The sequence below is a fragment of the Lissotriton helveticus genome, chromosome 12, assembly GCF_964261635.1.
Source record: "Lissotriton helveticus chromosome 12, aLisHel1.1, whole genome shotgun sequence".
Taxonomy (NCBI): Eukaryota; Metazoa; Chordata; class Amphibia; order Caudata; family Salamandridae; genus Lissotriton; species Lissotriton helveticus.
Window position 1 is genome coordinate 93,761,124 of NC_136073.1, and position 19,783 is coordinate 93,780,906.

Sequence of the window (19,783 nt, forward strand, 5' to 3'; positions counted from 1 at the left end):
CTACCATGTTTTCTTTTAAAAACCTTTATTGTGAAAATGTCAGTATACAAATACGGGCCTATAACCACGTGGGCCGGCCACAGAGCAAACTGTAATCGTATATGATGAGTAGACATTTACACTGTAGAGGAACGTAACGGGCGGGCCATTAGGTTGCAAGAACTAAGGTGTCTAACAGTTGCGGAATCGGTGGACGTACATTTTATAATTAAAATACGACAGGGCCAGTTACAATAAAATTATCTAGATATACATTTGCGGGCAAGTACCATGGGTGACGTTAATTCGAACTTTCAATAGTACAGTAATCAATAACACATCAGAACTTAATATCAATAGGGATGTCGAAATATTCAATCAATTCTCGTCCCCGCCCGCCATGTGCTTCAAAACTGCATACGTATCTCGTGATATCAAGGTTGTGCAACCAGTACACAACAAGGAGTTACGAGTCCCATTTATTCCGGCGCCATTTTGGGCGAGGACGGGCAGGTCCAGGATATAGTCAAAATGTCTCTACCAACCATCGACTATGATGATGTTCATATGCTGTATTTATTAGAGTAACACTCATCTGTCCACATGAAATTAATTTGCCACAATCTAAACATGTCATTTTAATCTTTCCAAAGTTCTTCTAAATATTTGGGACCGTTTCCCTTGCCTCTGATGCTGTCAGTGCCACTTCTTTGATGAATGTACTGGCAGGTCGGGGGTTCTCCTCCAAATCTGTCTTTTATGCAGTACTATAATTAATCGGTGCCACCTCTCCATATGACGATGGATGGTATAGTTACCATAACTATATTTTTTTTCGGTTCCTCTGGAGAGTACATCGTGGCAGATGAAGCGTGTAACGTACCGGGCATTTACCTTTTTTTGCATGTAGAGGAAAGGAAAAAAAATTCGAGCGTCCGAGTTCTAAGGTGTCCCAGGGCCATTTTAGTGGACCAGGCCCAAATCCAAAGAACAGGCCGCCATTTTGAGAGTCCTGTTGCAGCCGCCTGTCGCTGTGGCATCAAGAGCGGCCGAAACTCAGCTGAATGGCAACTGAAACGGTAAAGGGGCGCCCCACTACAGCAGACGAGCCTCCACCTGGGAAGGCCCGTTCACGCCGCCTCCCCCCCCCCTTCGGGCACCCCACGCTGTTATTCGGAGCAGAATTGTAGGATGGCCACACCAGTGCGGCAACTTGCTAGACACCACCTCGGTGCCAACCGAATCTCAGCGCCTTGTGGTGTCTTCTATTCAGAAAATATTGTTGTGCTGCCTTCGACCTATTCGCCGCAAGTGCGCACGCAACTCAGCTGCATAGCGAGTGAAATACCAAGGGGCGCCCCACTGCAGCCGAGGAACCTTCATCTTGGGGGCGACGCACAGCATCACATTGCTTTCCAATGCAGTCAGATCCTCAAACAACCCCCACTGACTGACGCGAACTCACAGGCCAACGGAGCGCCCCACGCCGACTTTCGGCGCAGCATTGTAGGATGGCCACACCAGTGCGGCAACTTGCTAGACACCACCTCGGTGCCATCCGGATCTTGGCGCGTTGCGCTGCCTTTGGCCCTATTCGCACATCGGTCCGCTACTGACGCCACCTCACAGGCCAACGGGGTGCCCCACGCCGACTTTCAGCATTGTAGGATGGCCACACCAGTGCGGCAACTTGCTAGACACCACCTCGGTGCCATCCGGATCTTGGCGCGTTGCGCTGCCTTTGGCCCTATTCGCACATCGGTCCGCTACTGACGCCACCTCACAGGCCAACGGGGCGCCCCACGCCGACTTTCAGCATTGTAGGATGGCCACACCAGTGCAGCAACTTGCTAGACACCACCTCGGTGCCATCCGGATCTTGGCGCGTTCTGCTGCCTTCGGCCTATTCGCACATCGGTCCGCTACTGACGCGAACTCACAGGCCAACGGGGCGCCCACGCCGACTTTCAGCATTGTAGGATGGCCACACCAGTGCGGCAACTTGCTAGACACCACCTCGGTGCCATCCGGATCTTGGCGCGTTGTGCTGCCTTCGGCCTATTCGCACATCGGTCCGCTACTGACGCCGCCTCACGTGCCAATGGATTTTCTACGCCTTTTATACCCTATGCCGCATAACAGGTCATGTGACTTGTTTATAAAACTTTTCATTGGTTCATTTTACTTTTGGTTTCCTAATGATGGAAGGCTTGATCATATGACCTAAAAATAACACTTTTCATTGGATGAAAACTTTTTTTTTTTCCCAAACGATGAAAGCCCCACCTTGTTTCTGGATGTTTCAGACTGAAGCTGGCGTCAGCATGAAAGCACCACCATCTCGTGGCTCCGTCGTGGTCATTCCACGAGCAATCATGGCAGCCGCTCCCCACGGGAAGCCTGCAGGAGTCGGGGTCCCCCAAGACTTTTGTAGAATCCTCAAGGCTGAGGGGACGCTTTCGAGAATGGGGTCCAAGACCTAGCAGACAAGCGTCCGATTTCCAAGGTGTCCCAGGGCCATTTCAGTGGACCAGGCCCAAAAAGGAAAGAGCCTGCCGCCATTTTGAGAGTCCTGTGGCAGCCGCCTATCGCTGCACCGCAACAGTGGGCGCAACTCAGCTGAATGGCGGATTTTGACACAGTGGACCAAAAGCGGACGGAATGGCAACTGAAACGGTAAAGGGGCGCCCCACTACAGCAGACGAGCCTCCACCTGGAGAGGCCCGTTCACGCCGCCTCCCCCCCCCCGGGGCGCCCCACGCCGTTATTCGGAGGGCGGCAACTTACTGGACATCACCTTGGTGCCATCCACATTTCAGCGCGTTCTGCTGCCTTGGAACTATTCGCACAACAGACCGCTACTGACGACCCACCCCCCGGGACGCCCCACGCCGGATACCCAAATCAGTGCGGCACCCAGGCAACATCACCTGGGTGCCGTCCAGAAATCTGGACGTTGTGCTGCCTTGGGACTATTCGCACAACCGACCGCTACTGACCATTGTTCCTTCTTTTTCCCTAAAAATGTTTAAATGTTTTTACTGTTTTTGTTTTGTTGTATATATTTATAAGTTATTAAAGTTTTATAATCCTACTACTTTGTTGGAGTGCTATATATTTTTAATGTGACACATAATTGTAAAAACTTTGATGTACAAAGAGTCATCCCTGGAATCTTCCGCTTCAGGCTCGGTCCCCTCCCCAATCACAATACAGGAGGGTTTTCAGATAGTAGGAACGCGTGTGGTGTGACGGATCTCATCGGGTGTGGGCCTTGATCTGCTATAACTCCTTTGAAGAGGGGTGATTCTTTACAGCTGGGGCCATAAACTACATCTGCAGGGCTAGCTGATAGCCTGGGACCGGCCTGGACAATCAGACACCGAGGAAGAGGAGTGTCAGAGGGTGCGGTAGTGAATAGGGCGAAAGGGAGGTGTCGGGCGGGCACAGGGTGTGATTCTCAGGGAAGAGCAGCGCAGATGGGGGGAGGTTTATTGCCCATGCATAAGACAGAGAGCGGGGGTGACCAGTGCCTGGGGGAGATGCTTGCGAGGGTGGGGAGCCATGCTAAGGATCGACAGCGTGCAGAGAGTGGGTCTGGTCAAGGCATCTAAAATGGCTGCCGTGCACGACAAAAGTGTGGCATTTGAAAAAAGGCAAGATGGCGCAGACAATGTTTATCAACACTTCCTGATTTCCTTCGAATCGAACGTTAACAGACGTTATCTCTCCCACACTACCGGTCCCCCTGGGCTTAAACGCCGAGATGGTAGGGACTGCATCCCGTGGAGATAGGCCGAGACGTCACTCAGCAGAAAAAAAAGAAAAAAAAAAGTCTATAAACATACAATAAGTTAAAAGTCAATCATTCTTGTTTCCTTGTAGTATGCTCCCAAGTCCGCTTCCCGTTACGCGAACCGGGCGCACCACACCAAAAAAAACGATTTTTTTTTTTGGGCCCGCGGGGCCCTTTTAAAACCTCCACATCAAACCTAGGGGGTCAGGGAGGATCTATTATGCCCCCTTATGGTCATTTGCCCCTTCGCTTTGGCCTCCTCTTGTCTCTCGATCCTACCGAGAGACAAGATGGCGGCCGCTACGGACTGTTTGGAATGTTTACAGACGCCGGAGAGCCAATCAGCTTCGCTTCGCAAAGCTCCGTAACGCGAAAAGTACGCGAAGCGGAGCGCTGCCCGGAGCGCTGTTACAGAGATATATCTTTTTTTGAACGTTAATTTCTCAAAATCCACTGGAGCACATATATTGAGACCTAGCAAAGGCACATCGGGCTACCAGTCCCTACAATTTTGCCAAGTTTCGTGCAAATCCATTCAGCCGTTCGATTATTATAATTTTTTTTTTTTTGCCCCGCGGGGCCCTTTTAAAACCTCCACATCAAACCTAGGGGGTCAGGGAGGATCTACTATGCCCCCTTATGGTCATTTGCCCCTTCGCTTTGGCCTCCTCTTGTCTCTCGATCCTACCGAGAGACAAGATGGCGGCCGCTACGGACTGTTTGGAATGTTTACAGACGCCGGAGAACCAATCAGCTTCGCTTCACAAAGCTCCGTAACGCGAAAAGTACGCGAAGCGGAGCGCTGCCCGGAGCGCTGTTACAGATATATATCTTTTTTTAAACGTTAATTTCTCAAAATCCACTGGAGCACATATATTGAGACCTAGCAAAGGCACATCGGGCTACCAGTCCCTACAATTTTGCCAAGTTTCGTGCAAATCCATTCAGCCGTTCGGGCTAAAAGTGAGGACAACCGCCCTATGGAAATTAACATGGGAAAAACGCGTTTTGGGACCCCCCTTTTTTCTCGGCCCCCCCTTGACGAACCCCCCCCAAATTTTAGGGGGCTGCTCAGAAACAAAATGTTCCATTTTCCTGAAAATTTCAGCCAATTCCGTCCACAAACGCCAAAGTTATTAGACATAGAATTTTCAAAAATCCCATGGAGAAAAAATCCTAACTATATATACCTACTGGCGACTGCCAGTAGGTAATATATATATATATATATATATATATATATATATATATATATATATATATATATCACAAAAAGAGACAAGGTTGCCTTTGTAGGAACACCACACAGTTGGTAAGTATCTCCGTAGCTTTTATTGCAGGCTGCAGGCAAAACTTACACTCTCCTCCCAACAACCGCCAAATGCATTTCGGGCCACTGCCCTTGTTCACTGGCTCATTCAAAACAGTCCTCACAGCCAGGTGGACTAAATACCAAATACCCCGCCCATCGTTGCTTAGTGCTTTATGGGTATGGAAGTCCTTTCCCATTAATCCATGTGGATGCTGGACGGAAAGCTTGAAATAAAATTGTACTCCCCATGTGGGTTACATGGAGGAGAGACGTCGAAGTTCCTGCTCGTTTTTTGCCAGCAATATTGGATTTACCAACACCATACGGCTCTCAGAGTTTCAAGTGCCATCGGTCCGCTGTCATCGCGGCAGAGCGTCCCTGCGACGAGGCACGCCGCAATTAAATCACAAAAAGAGACAAGGTTGCCTTTGTAGGAACACCACACAGTTGGTAAGTATCTCCGTAGCTTTTATTGCAGGCTGCAGGCAAAACTTACACTCTCCTCCCAACAACCGCCAAATGCATTTCGGGCTCCTGCCCTTGTTCACTGGCTCATTCAAAACAGTCCTCACAGCCAGGTGGACTAAATACCAAATACCCCACCCATCGTTGCTTAGCGCTTTATGGGTATGGAAGTCCTTTCCCATTAATCCATGTGGATGCTGGACGGAAAGCTTGAAATAAAATTGTACTCCCCATGTGGGTTACATGGAGGAGAGACGTCGAAGTTCCTGCTCGTTTTTTGCCAGCAATATTGGATTTACCAACACCATACGGCTCTCAGAGTTTCAAGTGCCATCGGTCCGCTGTCATCGCGGCAGAGCGTCCCTGCGACGAGGCACGCCGCAATTAAATCACAAAAAGAGACAAGGTTGCCTTTGTAGGAACACCACACAGTTGGTAAGTATCTCCGTAGCTTTAATTGCTGCGCTTATACTTTGCTCTGTGATGTATAGTTATGACACCAAAAATTATCAATCTCGCCCTCTAGTGGGCCACATATACATGAGTGAAGAACTTTATGTTCATTTGTAAATACAATTGTAAATAAGTTGAAATCGTAACTGCAGCAGAATCAAATTGGGACTTTGTATGGATATGAAAAAGTTTTTTTCTTAAGTTTTTCTTCCGTTAATGTCAATGTAAATATAATAACAGCTTATATGATATAGAAGGATATGATGATTAGGTGGAAACTAAACCTCACGTTGCAACAATTGAGCCCACTGGAGGGCAAGAAATCAACCGAACATATCATGTATATGTGGCCCACTAGAGGGCGAGATTGATAATTTTTGGTGTCATAACTATACATCACAGAGCAAAGTATAAGCGCAGTAAGTGGCACTCTGTATAATGGTTGTAACAGATTGTAAATACCAAGGGACTACGTTATCCACAATCCTCTACCATTGACAGGAAGTGGTGGTATGTCATGTGACTTTGCACAAGAAACACCTTATAGGTGGTTGTAAGTGGAAGAGTATTGACCGTGATCAAGCCGTCTGTGAACGGTGAAACGCGTTGGTAACTGCAAGAAACTGTGGTGCAATAAATAACTGAAAAAGGAAAAAAGATCGCTCGAGTGCATTTTCATTACCTGCAAAGGTGTTTTGGAAATATATATATATATATATATATGTGTATATTTTTTTATTAATGCGTATGTATATTTTTATTTATATATATATATATATATATATATATTACAATATAATAGTTTTTGTACAGACATAAAATATTAAATATGGAAATAATATTAAACTTTCTTTATGTATAACCAATTGAAATATGCAGAAAGGATTGTGAGGCAAAATCACTATTGGCCAAAGGGATTCTTTCTGAGTATCAATTATAATCCCCATTAGAATTTATCAGTGTAATTATACATTAGGCTATTCTTAATAAATTCTTCATTTAGTCCACTACTCACCCAGGGAAATCTAAAGAGATAGCCATGTTCTTGAATGTTTAAATGTCTGGGTTAATTTGTCTTTTTGATTGATCCTTACTGCATAACATCTTCAATACATTGGTACTCTACAAACTGACTAGTTTAATTGCTTTTTTTTCTGACCTGCATATGTAAAGCCACACGGATCTGACACAATAAACATAACATTTCTTGTTATACAATTTGTAAAATCATCTGATTTGATCTTAGGCTGATTCATCAACTATTCTGCTTTATACTGATAAATTTACAAACTTTGCCTTGCCAACTGCAAGGGAAATTTCCTTGAGTCGTGTGCAGTTCTTATATTTTATTGATGGAAAACAGATAGGATGCATTTGGTAAGAGAGTATGCACTAGAATGTCTCTCAGATTTCTATTTCTTTCATTTACTGTTAGGAGAAGTTTTAACATTTAGGACTTAAATAACATTTAGGCTTGGCTGCTTCCGATTAATTTGGTTTGTCACAGTCTTTATAGTAGGATTCAAACTAGATATAAAGAAAATGTTGCTGTCAAGTTCTTCCTGTTATTGTTTTGTTTTTAAAAAGAACTCTCAAATATGGTTGTTTGTCCTCATTTTTTCAATTCTTAACTAAAGATTTGGGATAACCCCTGTCCAACAGTTTCGATTATAAATGAGTGCATTATGCACAAAAACATAATGAAGGTAAGCTTCTTATTACTGAAATTGGATAGTAACTACTGAAGTGTAGAAACACATCCCTACCTGATAGTTTTACATAAAGGTTTATGTCTAATTTCACCTCATACGGCTTAATACAAATATTAAAAAGAAAGCAAATCTATTTTCTATAAAACATGTATTCTATATATATGGCACATTGATTGATCCACTCCATAAATAGCTCCAGTTTGTCTTCATTCTCTTTCCATGTAAAGAAGATATTATTGATGTAACAGTGCTACCACTTCATACATGGAAAAAAATGGTGCTTTTTAATCAAGGGTAAATCATGTCACAAAATTATCTACATTCATAACTGAAAGGAAGACCAACTCCTTCAAGATTAATCTTGAGAACTCACAGTATATGTAGTTGTTATTATTCGCTGCAGAAAATAATCCACATATTTAGATAGTGGTTCCACAATACTATTAATTATGGAATGTATTGGCTGATATGGCTGTGTGAATTGATCCTTGTGGCTATTTAGAAAGCCATACAGTTGGGAAACAGTTGGGGCTGAATTATTTAGAAACAGAAATTACTTTGAGGACAACCATTCTTTCTACAGTGGAAACCTCTCTCCATAATTTCAACAGTCTGATAATAAGATCAGTATTAATTTTCAATGAATTTCATGCCGTCTTCTCTGATGGTACAGTGGTTCGTGGAAATGTCAACGAGTTAGAAGAGCTAACATTTACATCTTGGAAAAACTTATTTTTAAAAGCCAGAATCTCTATACCAACTTTTGCAGAACTAGGAATACATCTGGATGGCCTATGTAGGCCTTTCAAGTCTAAATGTCTATTATGCAAAATGTCATTTAAAAACCCCTTTTGTATGATTTCTTAAATAGGCGTTACACATGCACAGCGATTTGAAAATGATATCTGACCTAGGCTTTCTCCACTTCTGCTAAAATATATATATATGCATATTTCTTTTTCTCTTTCACTATTTATTGTTCCCATGACCTGTCATGGCCTTCCTACAAGATGGCCTTTTGAATTCATCTCTGGTCTCAAAAGGATGATGTAACATTTGGGGAAAAATATACAAAACACCAATGACAAGCTGGATGTCAAAATAGCAAATATCTCCATGGCTACCATGTACTTGCCCTTGGTGCTCAGGTAGGCTGGAATAAAAGAGATCCATACACTGAGGAAGGCAAGAATGCTGAAGGTGATACATTTGGCTTCATTAAAGGTGTCAGGCAGTTTTCTTGCTAAGAAGGCAACTATGAAGCTGATCATGGCCAGAAGGCCAAGATATCCCAGCATGCACCAGAAAGCAAGTGAAGAACCTTCATTACATTCTACTATTATGATCCAAGGCTGGGTATGGATGTTATTTTGTGAGAAAGGAGGGGAGATTAATAACCAGGTGACACACAAAATAGCCTGAAGGATGCTACAGATAAAGATTATCATGTAAGACAGTTTGGGTCCAACCCATCTTCGCAATTTACTGTTTGGTTTAGTTGCATTGAAGGCGATGACCACCATGATGGTTTTGGCTAAGATGCAAGAGACACAAACAGCAAAAGTGATACCAAATGTAGCCTGTCGGAACAGACATTTGTTTGGAGTTGGGTATCCAATGAAAGTCAATGAGCAGAGGAAGCACACAATGAGAGACAGGAGCAAGAGGTAGCTCACTGAACGATTGTTGGCTTTCACAATGGGGGTGTTTCTTTGATGGAAGAAAATTCCAAGAATGGCAGCAGGAATCATGGAAAATATAATGCTGATTGCTGCCAAGATAACTCCTAGATGTTCATCATAGGCGAGGAAGTCCACATTCTTTGGGATGCATTCATTGTGATTGTCGTTGGGCCACTGATCCCAAAGGCATTTGGTGCACTCCAATGAGTCTGAAAGAATAGACCCCAAAAAATCAAACCTTGCTCTTGTTATTTTGATTTTGTAGCAAATAAGATATTTTGGGTTCTTTTGCAATTTCATCAACTTACCAGTAAGGTTAGAAACTTCCCCTGGAGGGCAGGGTACACACTGGAAACAGCATACAGGTTTTCCTTCTACTGCAGATTTCCAATAGCCAGGCAGGCAACTAGAACTGCACACTGAGACAGGGACCTCAGCATAGAAAAGTAATTGACATTATTAGAAAAATAAATATGTAAGTAATGCTTTGTCAAGGTTGATCCTATTGAGCTTTGATATGATTACCCAAAGATGTGTGACCACAGTGTAAATCTTGATCAGACCACTGGCTGTAACACCTTTTATTCCAATGTCTGTAAAGATCCTACATATCATATTTTTGACTATCACTCATTGTGATTGTGGATGGATGTGTTGCCCTGGCAGACAATTTACTCATAAAGGACCAGATTCACACAACATTTTCTTTTCAGTTTGCTGTCTTCATGGAAATTCATGATAAGTCACACCTTGCCTTAAGTAGGACACAACTACTCTGAGAAGAATCTTTATAAATTAGTAACATAGCTAATAAATATTTGTGTTATATCACATTGCATTGAAGTTATTATAAAATAATAAATCATTATAATATTGCCAAACTAATTATGGGGAATCAGAGTAAGAAACTGAATGTCACAAATTAATACAGTCAATATTAATTCACGTTTTATCATAATGACTTATATGTGATGTTGCTTCTTTTATCATAGAAGGTATTACCTGGGTCCAAAGAATTACATTAGCCACAACGATTTATTGGTATGTTACATGTCAACCTTGATGAAAGTGTGGAAATTAAAAGGCAAAACAATTAAAAAGCACCAGCAAATCTACGCTTTCATTCCACTTTTCTAGTAGACTACAGTTTGTTACCTATATAAGTAGCAACAGAACATACAAGTCAATACCCCATTTATTGCCTGAATCACAGGACTCGTGTTTGTGGTGGAGAACCAATGTTTAGGGGCCATTTTGCTATGGAAAGTGTTAGAGAGCTGTGGTGATACTCCACTACCTTTACAAATTTATTAACACATCCTGTGGCATGAAGCCTTCTAGTGGTTGAATATCACAGGATTATGGAGCATACTTAGAAAGTACAAAATGCCTCTGACAATTGTTTTTTATGTTGGAAGGTGTCACTTCCTGCACAAAACAATCCTGCTTGCAACATGACACTAGAGTGATTGCATTTCCATTAGGCAACCACAAGTACACCAGCAATGGCAAATGGCAGTAATGTTCAATATATGGTAAATATGGTGAATTCCTGCCCTTCCAACTCGCATGCATCACAGCACGGTGGCTTGCTGCATTGTGTTGCATGAATGATAAATATAGCCCTTTGTTTCCACATTACCCAGAAATACTATTGCTGCAGGGTTGGCTAGATTCACATTCAGTACCCACTGTATATTTGCAGGGATGTGAACTGATTTCCTTCAACGCTTTTTTCCAAGAGTCAGAATCGAGATAGAACCATCACTTCCATGAATGTACATTTGTAGTCATAATATTATCTTCCTCTTTACATTGTGTAAATATTTATTGTTATGCCTTGGGCAGTCAATCTCTGAACTAAATGGTAGCAAGAAATATAAGCAGAGCCTCACAGTGATTGATTAATCCAAGGATAGTTTATGGCCAATATACCGGCTTTGGTTGGATAAAGTCCCTGATCCAGAATTTGACAGATGATACTCCGTCCAATAGGCTGGCTGAGGATATTACCTCTGTCATCCTGATGGACTACTGTCCATCAAATTTAGAAATGAACCCTGGCCCAGCGATCAACTCTGTACATTATAAGCCAAGTCAAGTCAAAACCACTTTATTCGATTAATTAAAATCATAAAAGTATACTAAACATTAATAAAACTATCTAAAACATGTTTGAAAGGTCAATTAATACAATTTCAGTCAAAATGACAGTTAAAACCCATTAAAAAAATAAAAATAATTACACAATTTCATTTCCATTCAAGCCCAACAATCCATTATTTGAATACATGATACAGAATATTTAGCTTCCAGCGTTAAGAGTCCAATCTTGATCTCCTAATTCTTATAGATGCAGCCAGAAAACTGGCGATACAGTACATAATTATGGGGGTTTCCATCATTAGCAAAAATAGCAATGCGGACTTATACTGCAAAAATCTCATCTCTTTCAGCATTGGTTTTACAAACCGATTCCGGGGTTCGGAATACCAGGGGCAAAAAAACAAAAAGTGTGCAGTGTCCTGGACGGACTGATCATCACATTTACATGGAGTAGAATTCTCAAGCCTACACCATCCTTTCACATCCCAAAGAACCATATGGATTTGATTGAAACGGAATTTTGTTAGTAACCATCTATGGAAAATGCCAATACAATTACGTAGGGGGCACACTCCGGGGGGAGATTAATAAAATTACTTCTCCTACTTGGGGCGGCAGTCGGATCGGTAACAGGCCCTGGCTTTGGGTGTACTACTGACCTAACAGGTGGAAATGGGGGTGGGACAGAAGGACCAGGGGATTCTAGATCTAACTCTGGTAGACTGTTGTGAGGCATGCGTTTTTTTAGCCACCTTGGCTACCTCCTTCCCACCACTCTCAAGGGGATCTATTCTAGTTGAGGGGAGTGGGGGGTTAAACTTATCTATATGGGCTAGCTGTTTCTCTAACAAACCTCCTAGTCTTTTTACCTCAGCGGTAACATTATCCAGTTTGCACACTAGAGGTTGGAGAGATTCCGCTAGTTTTGATTCGAATTTGGCTTCCAAGGTACGAATTAACAAGCCAAATTGATCTGGGCTCAGAATTATGTTTGTCTCGTTCTTACCCTCCAAAGTCGCAGTTGACTCAGGGGAGGTATGGTTATCTGGCAGATGGGTATCTGCCCTTCTTTTATAAGTGTACCTTCCCCCCCCTTTTGATTTGCTGCTTCCTGCAGTTTCTAACAGGTCTAGTGTGTATGTGGGCACGTACCACCTCCTCCTCCGAATCCGAGGGAGACTTGTCAGGAACTTCTATATCTGGAGCCCGGTGAATCAATGCTTCTACTGCGTTGGTTACCTCGGGTCCGATATCGGTGACAATGTCAGTCTCAGCAAGAACCTCCAGGGCGGAAAGACCCTCCATAGATTGATCCTGATCTGAAAGATTACCTCTACCCAGGGAAGCCCTTCTGTCATTATTGATCTTATTTACCATTTTTACTAAAAAATTGTCAATGGATCCCGCCCCCACAATAGCCTTGTCCTTCTTTGACCCCGGCATGAAGACTCGTATACTGTAATGAGAGCTAACCTATGCGCAGTCTAAGTCAATGGACTAAACACCCAATGTTAATGGCGCAGCAGTTACAATTAGTCATTCAGCACTTCCAGTCACTTTACCGAGGAAATGGAGGTCACCGGATAAATTGCACAGGGTCTCTGGCCCTGCCCTGCCTCCTCCTGCCCCTGACGGCCACAGACGGCCCGCCCTTTGCCCGGGCTTAGCCCCGGGCGCTCCCACGGGCGCGACTCGCGGGGCGAGATGGCGCGGGATGTTAAATATCGCCTCCTGGCGCTCTGCACCCGTCACAGGTGCGCCGCCGTCCCCGAGGCTTCTGGGGGATGTAGTGCCATTCCCCTCACAGCTGCCCGATGGCGTAGAAGCAACCCGCAACCGGGTCGAGGTTCAGGGAGTCTCCCAGTGCTCCCTATCTGCCAAAATCACCGCCGTTTCCCTCACGGCTGCCCGATGGCTTGGTGAGTCTTTGCACCCCCCATTATAAGCAACCACCATCACATTTTGCAACATATTTCGTGCATAGCCAGCCTATATCACATTTTTAAATAGTTTTTGTTATATAAACTGTGTCAGAAAAACAAACAAATTAATAATCCACCAAACCCTGCAATTTGTCTCCTAGTGTGTGGGGGCCTTATTTTGGTTTTCTGTCCTTCACTGCTAGGTTTTTTTCCTGGCAGAGACAGACAGAAGAAAATACAATTCACCATCCATTCCATATAAGTTGTGCAGTGCAAAGTCTTTCCTCTGACTGCCCTAATTTCATTGGTCCATTGAAGCAAGCATTTCTTTGACAGAGTCAACAGTAGTTCTTTCAACTGAATATTTAAGGCCCACCCATCTCTCAATTAGGGGGGTGGACCGAGAGTTTGGTACCACTTTTGCAACTGAATACCTTGTCTGCCAAACTCTAAATCAGGTTGTGTCAATCCCAATTATTGTTAAAGGACATGATGTCAGTTGTGTCCTGCTGGAATAATGCTGCCTTCATGGGTACATTGTGGTACTCACAGGGTTGGACCCTGTGATGCCCTGAAGAAGAGCTGAGGGGTACAGCTCGAAACTAGTTGGCTTTTCACTAGGGTCCTGTCCTGTTCTCATAATAGAATCGGCTCACCTAGTGAACCACCCCACTTTTAATATATCCGCTAGGAGCACGAATAAAGTTTTTTCCAGCCCATTAGTAGGATATTTTTAACTCACACCACTCCACTCACTTCCCCCTTTTTTCACATGACACCACACATAGTCTACAAATAAAAAGTGCTCCTACGTAGTGCCGTTAGTTGTAGCACGCCTCAACCCACAGCGGGTTGGGAAGCCCCTATGATGAAGCATGTCATCGTGAGGAAACTCCGATGAGTGAGGGGACTAAAGAAAAAAAGTTTTTACCCTCCACCCTCCCCCTTTTCCTTTTGAGACACATCCAACGCTGAAAGTGACTCATTTTTGTAAGCTAGGTGCTTTTGATCTGATATCTCGGATTGTTTTTGTACAGATAAGAATACTAGACATACTGTAGAATATTTTTTGGGTTGCATCGGGAGAAAGAGAGAAAAGGTTGTCATTGTACACTGGTTTATTAGTAAGATTGTGGGTGCTGGGTACAGTTTCACTGAGACAAGTCTTGATGTATCCTGTGCCTTACTTGTCTGCTGTTTGTAGGCCACTGGATTGTCCTGACATTGATTAGAAGGGACTCTCCTGGAGGAGCACTGGAGTAATAACCACCAACTTTCACATGGGTTAGGGTGTCTTCTTCATTCATCTGCCAGTTGATGATATCATACTGAGCAAGAGGATTTCCACTCTTGTCAAAATCCACTGGATCCCCTGTGGCTGTCTTATAGTGCACATTCTGGATGTAGTGAAGAAGCTGATTGACGAAAAAGTTAAATATAATTCACAGAGCATTCCAAAACAGTCAGCCTGAGCTACATTAGTGGTTGACATCATTGCTAGTACATCTTTTTATATATTTCTGTTAAATGGGTTTCAAGAAAACTGATCAAATTCTCAAAGTGTTTGACTTCACAAATTCCTCAAATATATTTATTAACTTTGGAAGCTTTCTAACTGTGAGGTTGGAAAAGTTAAAACAATTGGAGCAAACATGGGGCCCTACACTGCATCAGGAACAGTCCTCCTGCCATGTCATTCAAGGAGCTCACCACTCTGCAACAGTTTATGTGTTTTTTTTAGTGATGGCAAGATCAATCTTATTTTCGACTTTTGGAAGTCAGTGGGGCAAATTTCTGGCAGCATGGAAAGAAATTTGTGCGAAGCCAGATGACAGAGTCTGCGTCTTTGAACTGACACTGAGATGGCATGGCAATCAAAACACTGTTTTCCAACTGCATAATGTCCTCTCCACTTGGGTTGGGACTTACAGCTTTAGACAATATTGGCCTTGGATTAAGCCTGTCATTTTGCACTTACACAAAATCTGCATTTTTCTGAATTTTGCCAAGTACCTGTGCATGACTAAAATTCCATCCGTTACTAGGTTAAAGCATAAGTATATCTGCTATATTTGCAATTAAGGTCTCATGGTAAAATCATAGCTTGTTATGCCTTCCTCCATTGACCACAATTCACTGAATATTGTACTACAGAATAGTGTCCACGGAGGGCTTGTCAAAGTGAATATATTACAAGAAGTTTGACTGCATATATACATTATTTTGCAAACCAGCACATGTATTTTGCACAAAGGTCCATTTGCAAAATGTGTTTATTTCCAATCAGCAAGCAGTTTAAAAGAAAATTGCTGTTGATTATGGCTACATCTACGAAATGACCATTATTAGGTATACAGGGCCCTATCAAAGCAAGACAGAATTATTGGCTTGAAATATTTAAGTAAAGAAAGCACATTCTTACCTGCCATGGTTCAAATTTGAAGATCTCTGCACAGCTTGCCTGGAGGAAAGGACCTTCCCCTTGTTTGCAGCTCAGCAGATTGTGTAAAGCCATGGCAATGGTGTACACAGCAGTGTAGACATTGTAGGTGACTCTTAAACTGGTAGCATCATTGTAGTCAGTTTGGAGGGTGTCCAATTTCTCTTCACCTGTGCAAAGTTTGGTTTCATTGTTCCAGGGACCTATGTGAACCATTTGGTCCATCCACTTACAGTCAAATGCTTGTTCCCAGAACACCCTGAGTAGAACATCATTGGAAGATCGCAGTGGGAGGATGCTGTTGAGAAATTCATCAAAACCAGGCATTTGACCACTGTGGATTGCAAAGCCAATGGTGCCATTGAGGATGTTGGAATACTTCTTTTCTAATAAGAGAGGGGAGGTTGACCAAGACTCACTGGCAATCCAGATTTTACCAGTCACATTTTCTCTCCATACCTCTTCAATAATAGGTAAAATTTCTGAGTCAAGTGAGAAGATGACAATGGCGTTGGCAGTTGTATTCTTAATCACGCGTACAATGTGAAAAGCATTTCTGTCGGCTCGGCTCAACATTATGTTTTCAGAGAAGGCAACACAAGCCCCAGCTGAGTCAAGCTCCTGCTTTAAGATTTCAATGCCCTGCTGCCCATAGTCACTGTCGTCAGCCAGAAGCCCAACCCAGGTCCATCCAAAATGTATCAGCAACTGTGCTAACCCACGGGATTGAGAGTCATCACTAGGAATCGTCCGAAAAAATGCTGGGAACAGCTTCCGATCACTCAAGAGAGGACTTGTTGCAAAGTAGCTTATCTATTAATAGGAGAGAACTTGCAAGGTGTTAGTGAGTTTACCAAGGTTTAGGGACCAAAAAACAAATTTTCAAAGCTTCTTGAAATTAGCGGATTTAATATCTGACTCCTTGTGTTTATAGACACTGATGATATACCAACAGTTAATGGAAATTAGGAAGTGATAACTTAAACTATAAAGTCAGTGCAAGCTCATTGCTGTTAGTGGACTTTGTAAGCTGTTTCCTTCCTCCTTCTGTGGTACCTTAATTGCCCTGCAGGTTGGTAGTGACATATATAACATTGTAAGAATAGAGTTTAGCATCCACAGTTAGTTGCATTAGGGCTCAATGTTTGAATCTATTTTATGGACACAAACACTCCGATTGTGAGTTTACAACCGTCTAATAGGGTTTTTTCATATATCAAAAACATTTTAGGAGTCTATAAACATGTAATAAGTCCTTAAATGGAATTGTAACTCCATACCGATGTATTATTTGAAAGACACATGTTGTAGATGCCCAGTCCAAATTCCAATTAATGTTTTGTGACCAAAATCCAGTAGCCAAACATTGCAAAGTTACAGACTCTAGAGCTGGTGTGATAACCCATTCATAAAATTGTAGGGGTCCCCTTGGGGACCAATGACCACACCTAACCAAACATTTCAAAATAGGAAATGCAGCCATATTTTCTTGAAAGAAAATTGGCTGCAGTAAAAGGAAGCTTACTTTATTTAAATATCACCTCAGATATTGTGGTCTGCTGACCCTAGCAGGCCACCATTCTTGTGAGGTCACCAATCAGAGTGAGATAAAATGTGTAACCTGTCTCACTCCTATTCATGTGGTAGCTCAGATTACAAGCCACTTTGAATTGGAATTTTTCAAACAGACCAATTTAAATCACACTCAGAGCAGGGGAAGGCTTGCTGTGCTTAGAACCCCATCTGAGAAGGGAATCTGTGCTGAAACCTGAATATTCTATTCTATTTTATTCTATTCTATTCTATGAGCACTTATGTAGTGCATAGATACCCATAGGCATCCCAGCACTGTTAGTGCTGCACAGAGGCTTAGGAGGAATGTACAGATATTCATTAGAATAGAGACAGGATTTCGATGATCTTTGACAAGGGAGGCTCCTTACCAATTGAATAGAGAGAGAAAGGGAGACTGTTACACAGCTTGGTTGTGTTATATGAAACAACTTTCCCTCCAAATTTTGTTCTCTTAATAGCAGATATCTTAGACAAATGGGTGTTAGTGGAGTGCAGTGATCACCCAGGAATATAGGGAGACACCAATGGCTGAGTGATTGAAAGCCCTTTAACGTGCAGTGCCCTATGGATGATACAAAGTGATTTAATTAATATACTCTTTATCTCAGGTAGCCTGTGGAGGAGTAAAGCTTGTTGGGCGGATTGAAGTCTTGGAATATTGCGCAGAGTATGAACAGCAAACTTCTGTATTACCTGCAGTTGCTTTATTGTGACTTTGGGCACTCCCATGTAGAGTGAATTACCCTTATCCAGGCAAGAGAGGATGAGCGCCTGGACTACAAGCCTTTATGAGGTAGGGGGAAGAACGGGAAAATCTTGTGCAACATCATCCACATGCCATAACAGATAACGGCAACTTTTATGGCTTGTGAATCAAAATTGATAGACTTATCCAGCCTCATACCTAGGCTCTTTATGGCTTATTTTGGAGTCAGGGGGAGATTTAGGAAACTTGGGCAGGCCAAATTCAGGAAAGAATTGTATTGTTACCCAGGAACATAAGCTAAGTTTTGTCTCCATTTAATTTGGCACAAGATCGCTTTATCCACTTTGTAGGTGTCTCAAGGAAGGGGACTAATCAGGTGGATGCTGGACCATGATTTTGGGTGAGGGAAAACACCTGTTATGTATCGTCGCTGTACAATAATATTGAAGTCCCAAGGGGAGGACGATATCTGCCAGGGGTCTCATATACAGATTAAAAAGAGTAGGGATCAATAAGGAACCTTGGGGTAGACCACATTTATGGGGGAGGCTGTCTGATGTACAGTCACCCTAAATAATCTGAAAGGTTCTGTCTTCCAGAAAGGACTTACGCCAGGCCATCAATTCCAGTACTCTCTAATATTTCTGCAAGAAGGTTGTGATGTACAGTGTTGAATGCAGAGCTGTGGTCTAGAAGAATTATTGCTGATGACCCCCCCCCCCTTGATCTAAGACTCTTTTGTCTTCTTCCACCAATCCCAGAAGAGCAGTCTCTGTGCAGTGATAGGGCCAGAGGCCAGTCTGTGTGGAATGCAGAATATAATGCTTCTCAAAAAAATCGCAAAGCCCTGAATTGGTATGTTTTTTCAGTATTTTACTTAACCCAGGCAAAAGATATATTGGGTAGTAGTTTGCTAGATCAAGAGAATCCAAATTGGGCTTTTTTCGAAGTGATTTAACCATGGCGTGCTTCCACGCCACAGAGACATAGCCTGAGGTTAAGGAAAGATTCACCATTTCAAGCAGAGTAGGGAGCATCACTTCTGCCCCTTTGGCTAAGATGCATAGTGGGGCCAGATCCTTAAACAGCCTGATTTAATTTTGCCCCAATTATCTAAGAGGCTACCTGATGTCAGGCTGGGAAAATAAGTCAGATTGCTAGGATTGGTAGCCGGCCCATTTTCTTTTGGGCAATTGGTATTGAATTGAGAAGCAAGTTGGAACGTGTCATAAATAGTCAGAATTTTCCTTTGGAAGGGATGTGCCAAGTCACTGCACTGTGCAAACTAGACTTCCGAATTGGGACCGGAAGATGAGGGCTCTAAAAGGGTTTTCACTACACAAAACATTTTGTGCTGGAATTGGTTGCGCCATTGATGTTTATCACAAAATATGCAGCATGAGATTCGTAAATTCTAATAGTGTCCCAACATTTCTGTTTGGAGTACTCCCCATAGTCTCTTCCCCAAACCCTTGATGCCTTTTTGTAAACATGTGGAAGTTTCCATAGTTGAGGGGAATACCAGAGAGCTGATTTATCTTTGGCACTTCTACTATCAGTTTTTTCAGAATCACTGATTTAAGCGTGGACTCTAACCACAAGGAAATTTGGTCCTTTGCTACAGTAGAGTCAGAG

General features: G+C 42.8%; 1 protein-coding gene across 1 annotated transcript in view; it reads right to left on the reverse strand.

The window, feature by feature from the left end:
• Positions 1 to 5,896: 5,896 nt before the first annotated feature.
• Positions 5,897 to 19,783, reverse strand: part of LOC144797922 (extracellular calcium-sensing receptor-like) — an 81,757-nt gene continuing 67,870 nt past the window's right edge. Inside the window, exons 2-6 of the mRNA XM_078668724.1 lie at positions 15,850 to 16,680; positions 14,615 to 14,842; positions 9,708 to 9,831; positions 8,748 to 9,608; positions 5,897 to 5,934 (exon numbers count right to left, since the gene is read on the reverse strand). Of these exons, the coding sequence (XP_078524850.1) occupies positions 5,897 to 5,934; positions 8,748 to 9,608; positions 9,708 to 9,831; positions 14,615 to 14,842; positions 15,850 to 16,680 (2,082 nt within the window). The remainder of the gene's footprint in view (positions 5,935 to 8,747; positions 9,609 to 9,707; positions 9,832 to 14,614; positions 14,843 to 15,849; positions 16,681 to 19,783) is intronic.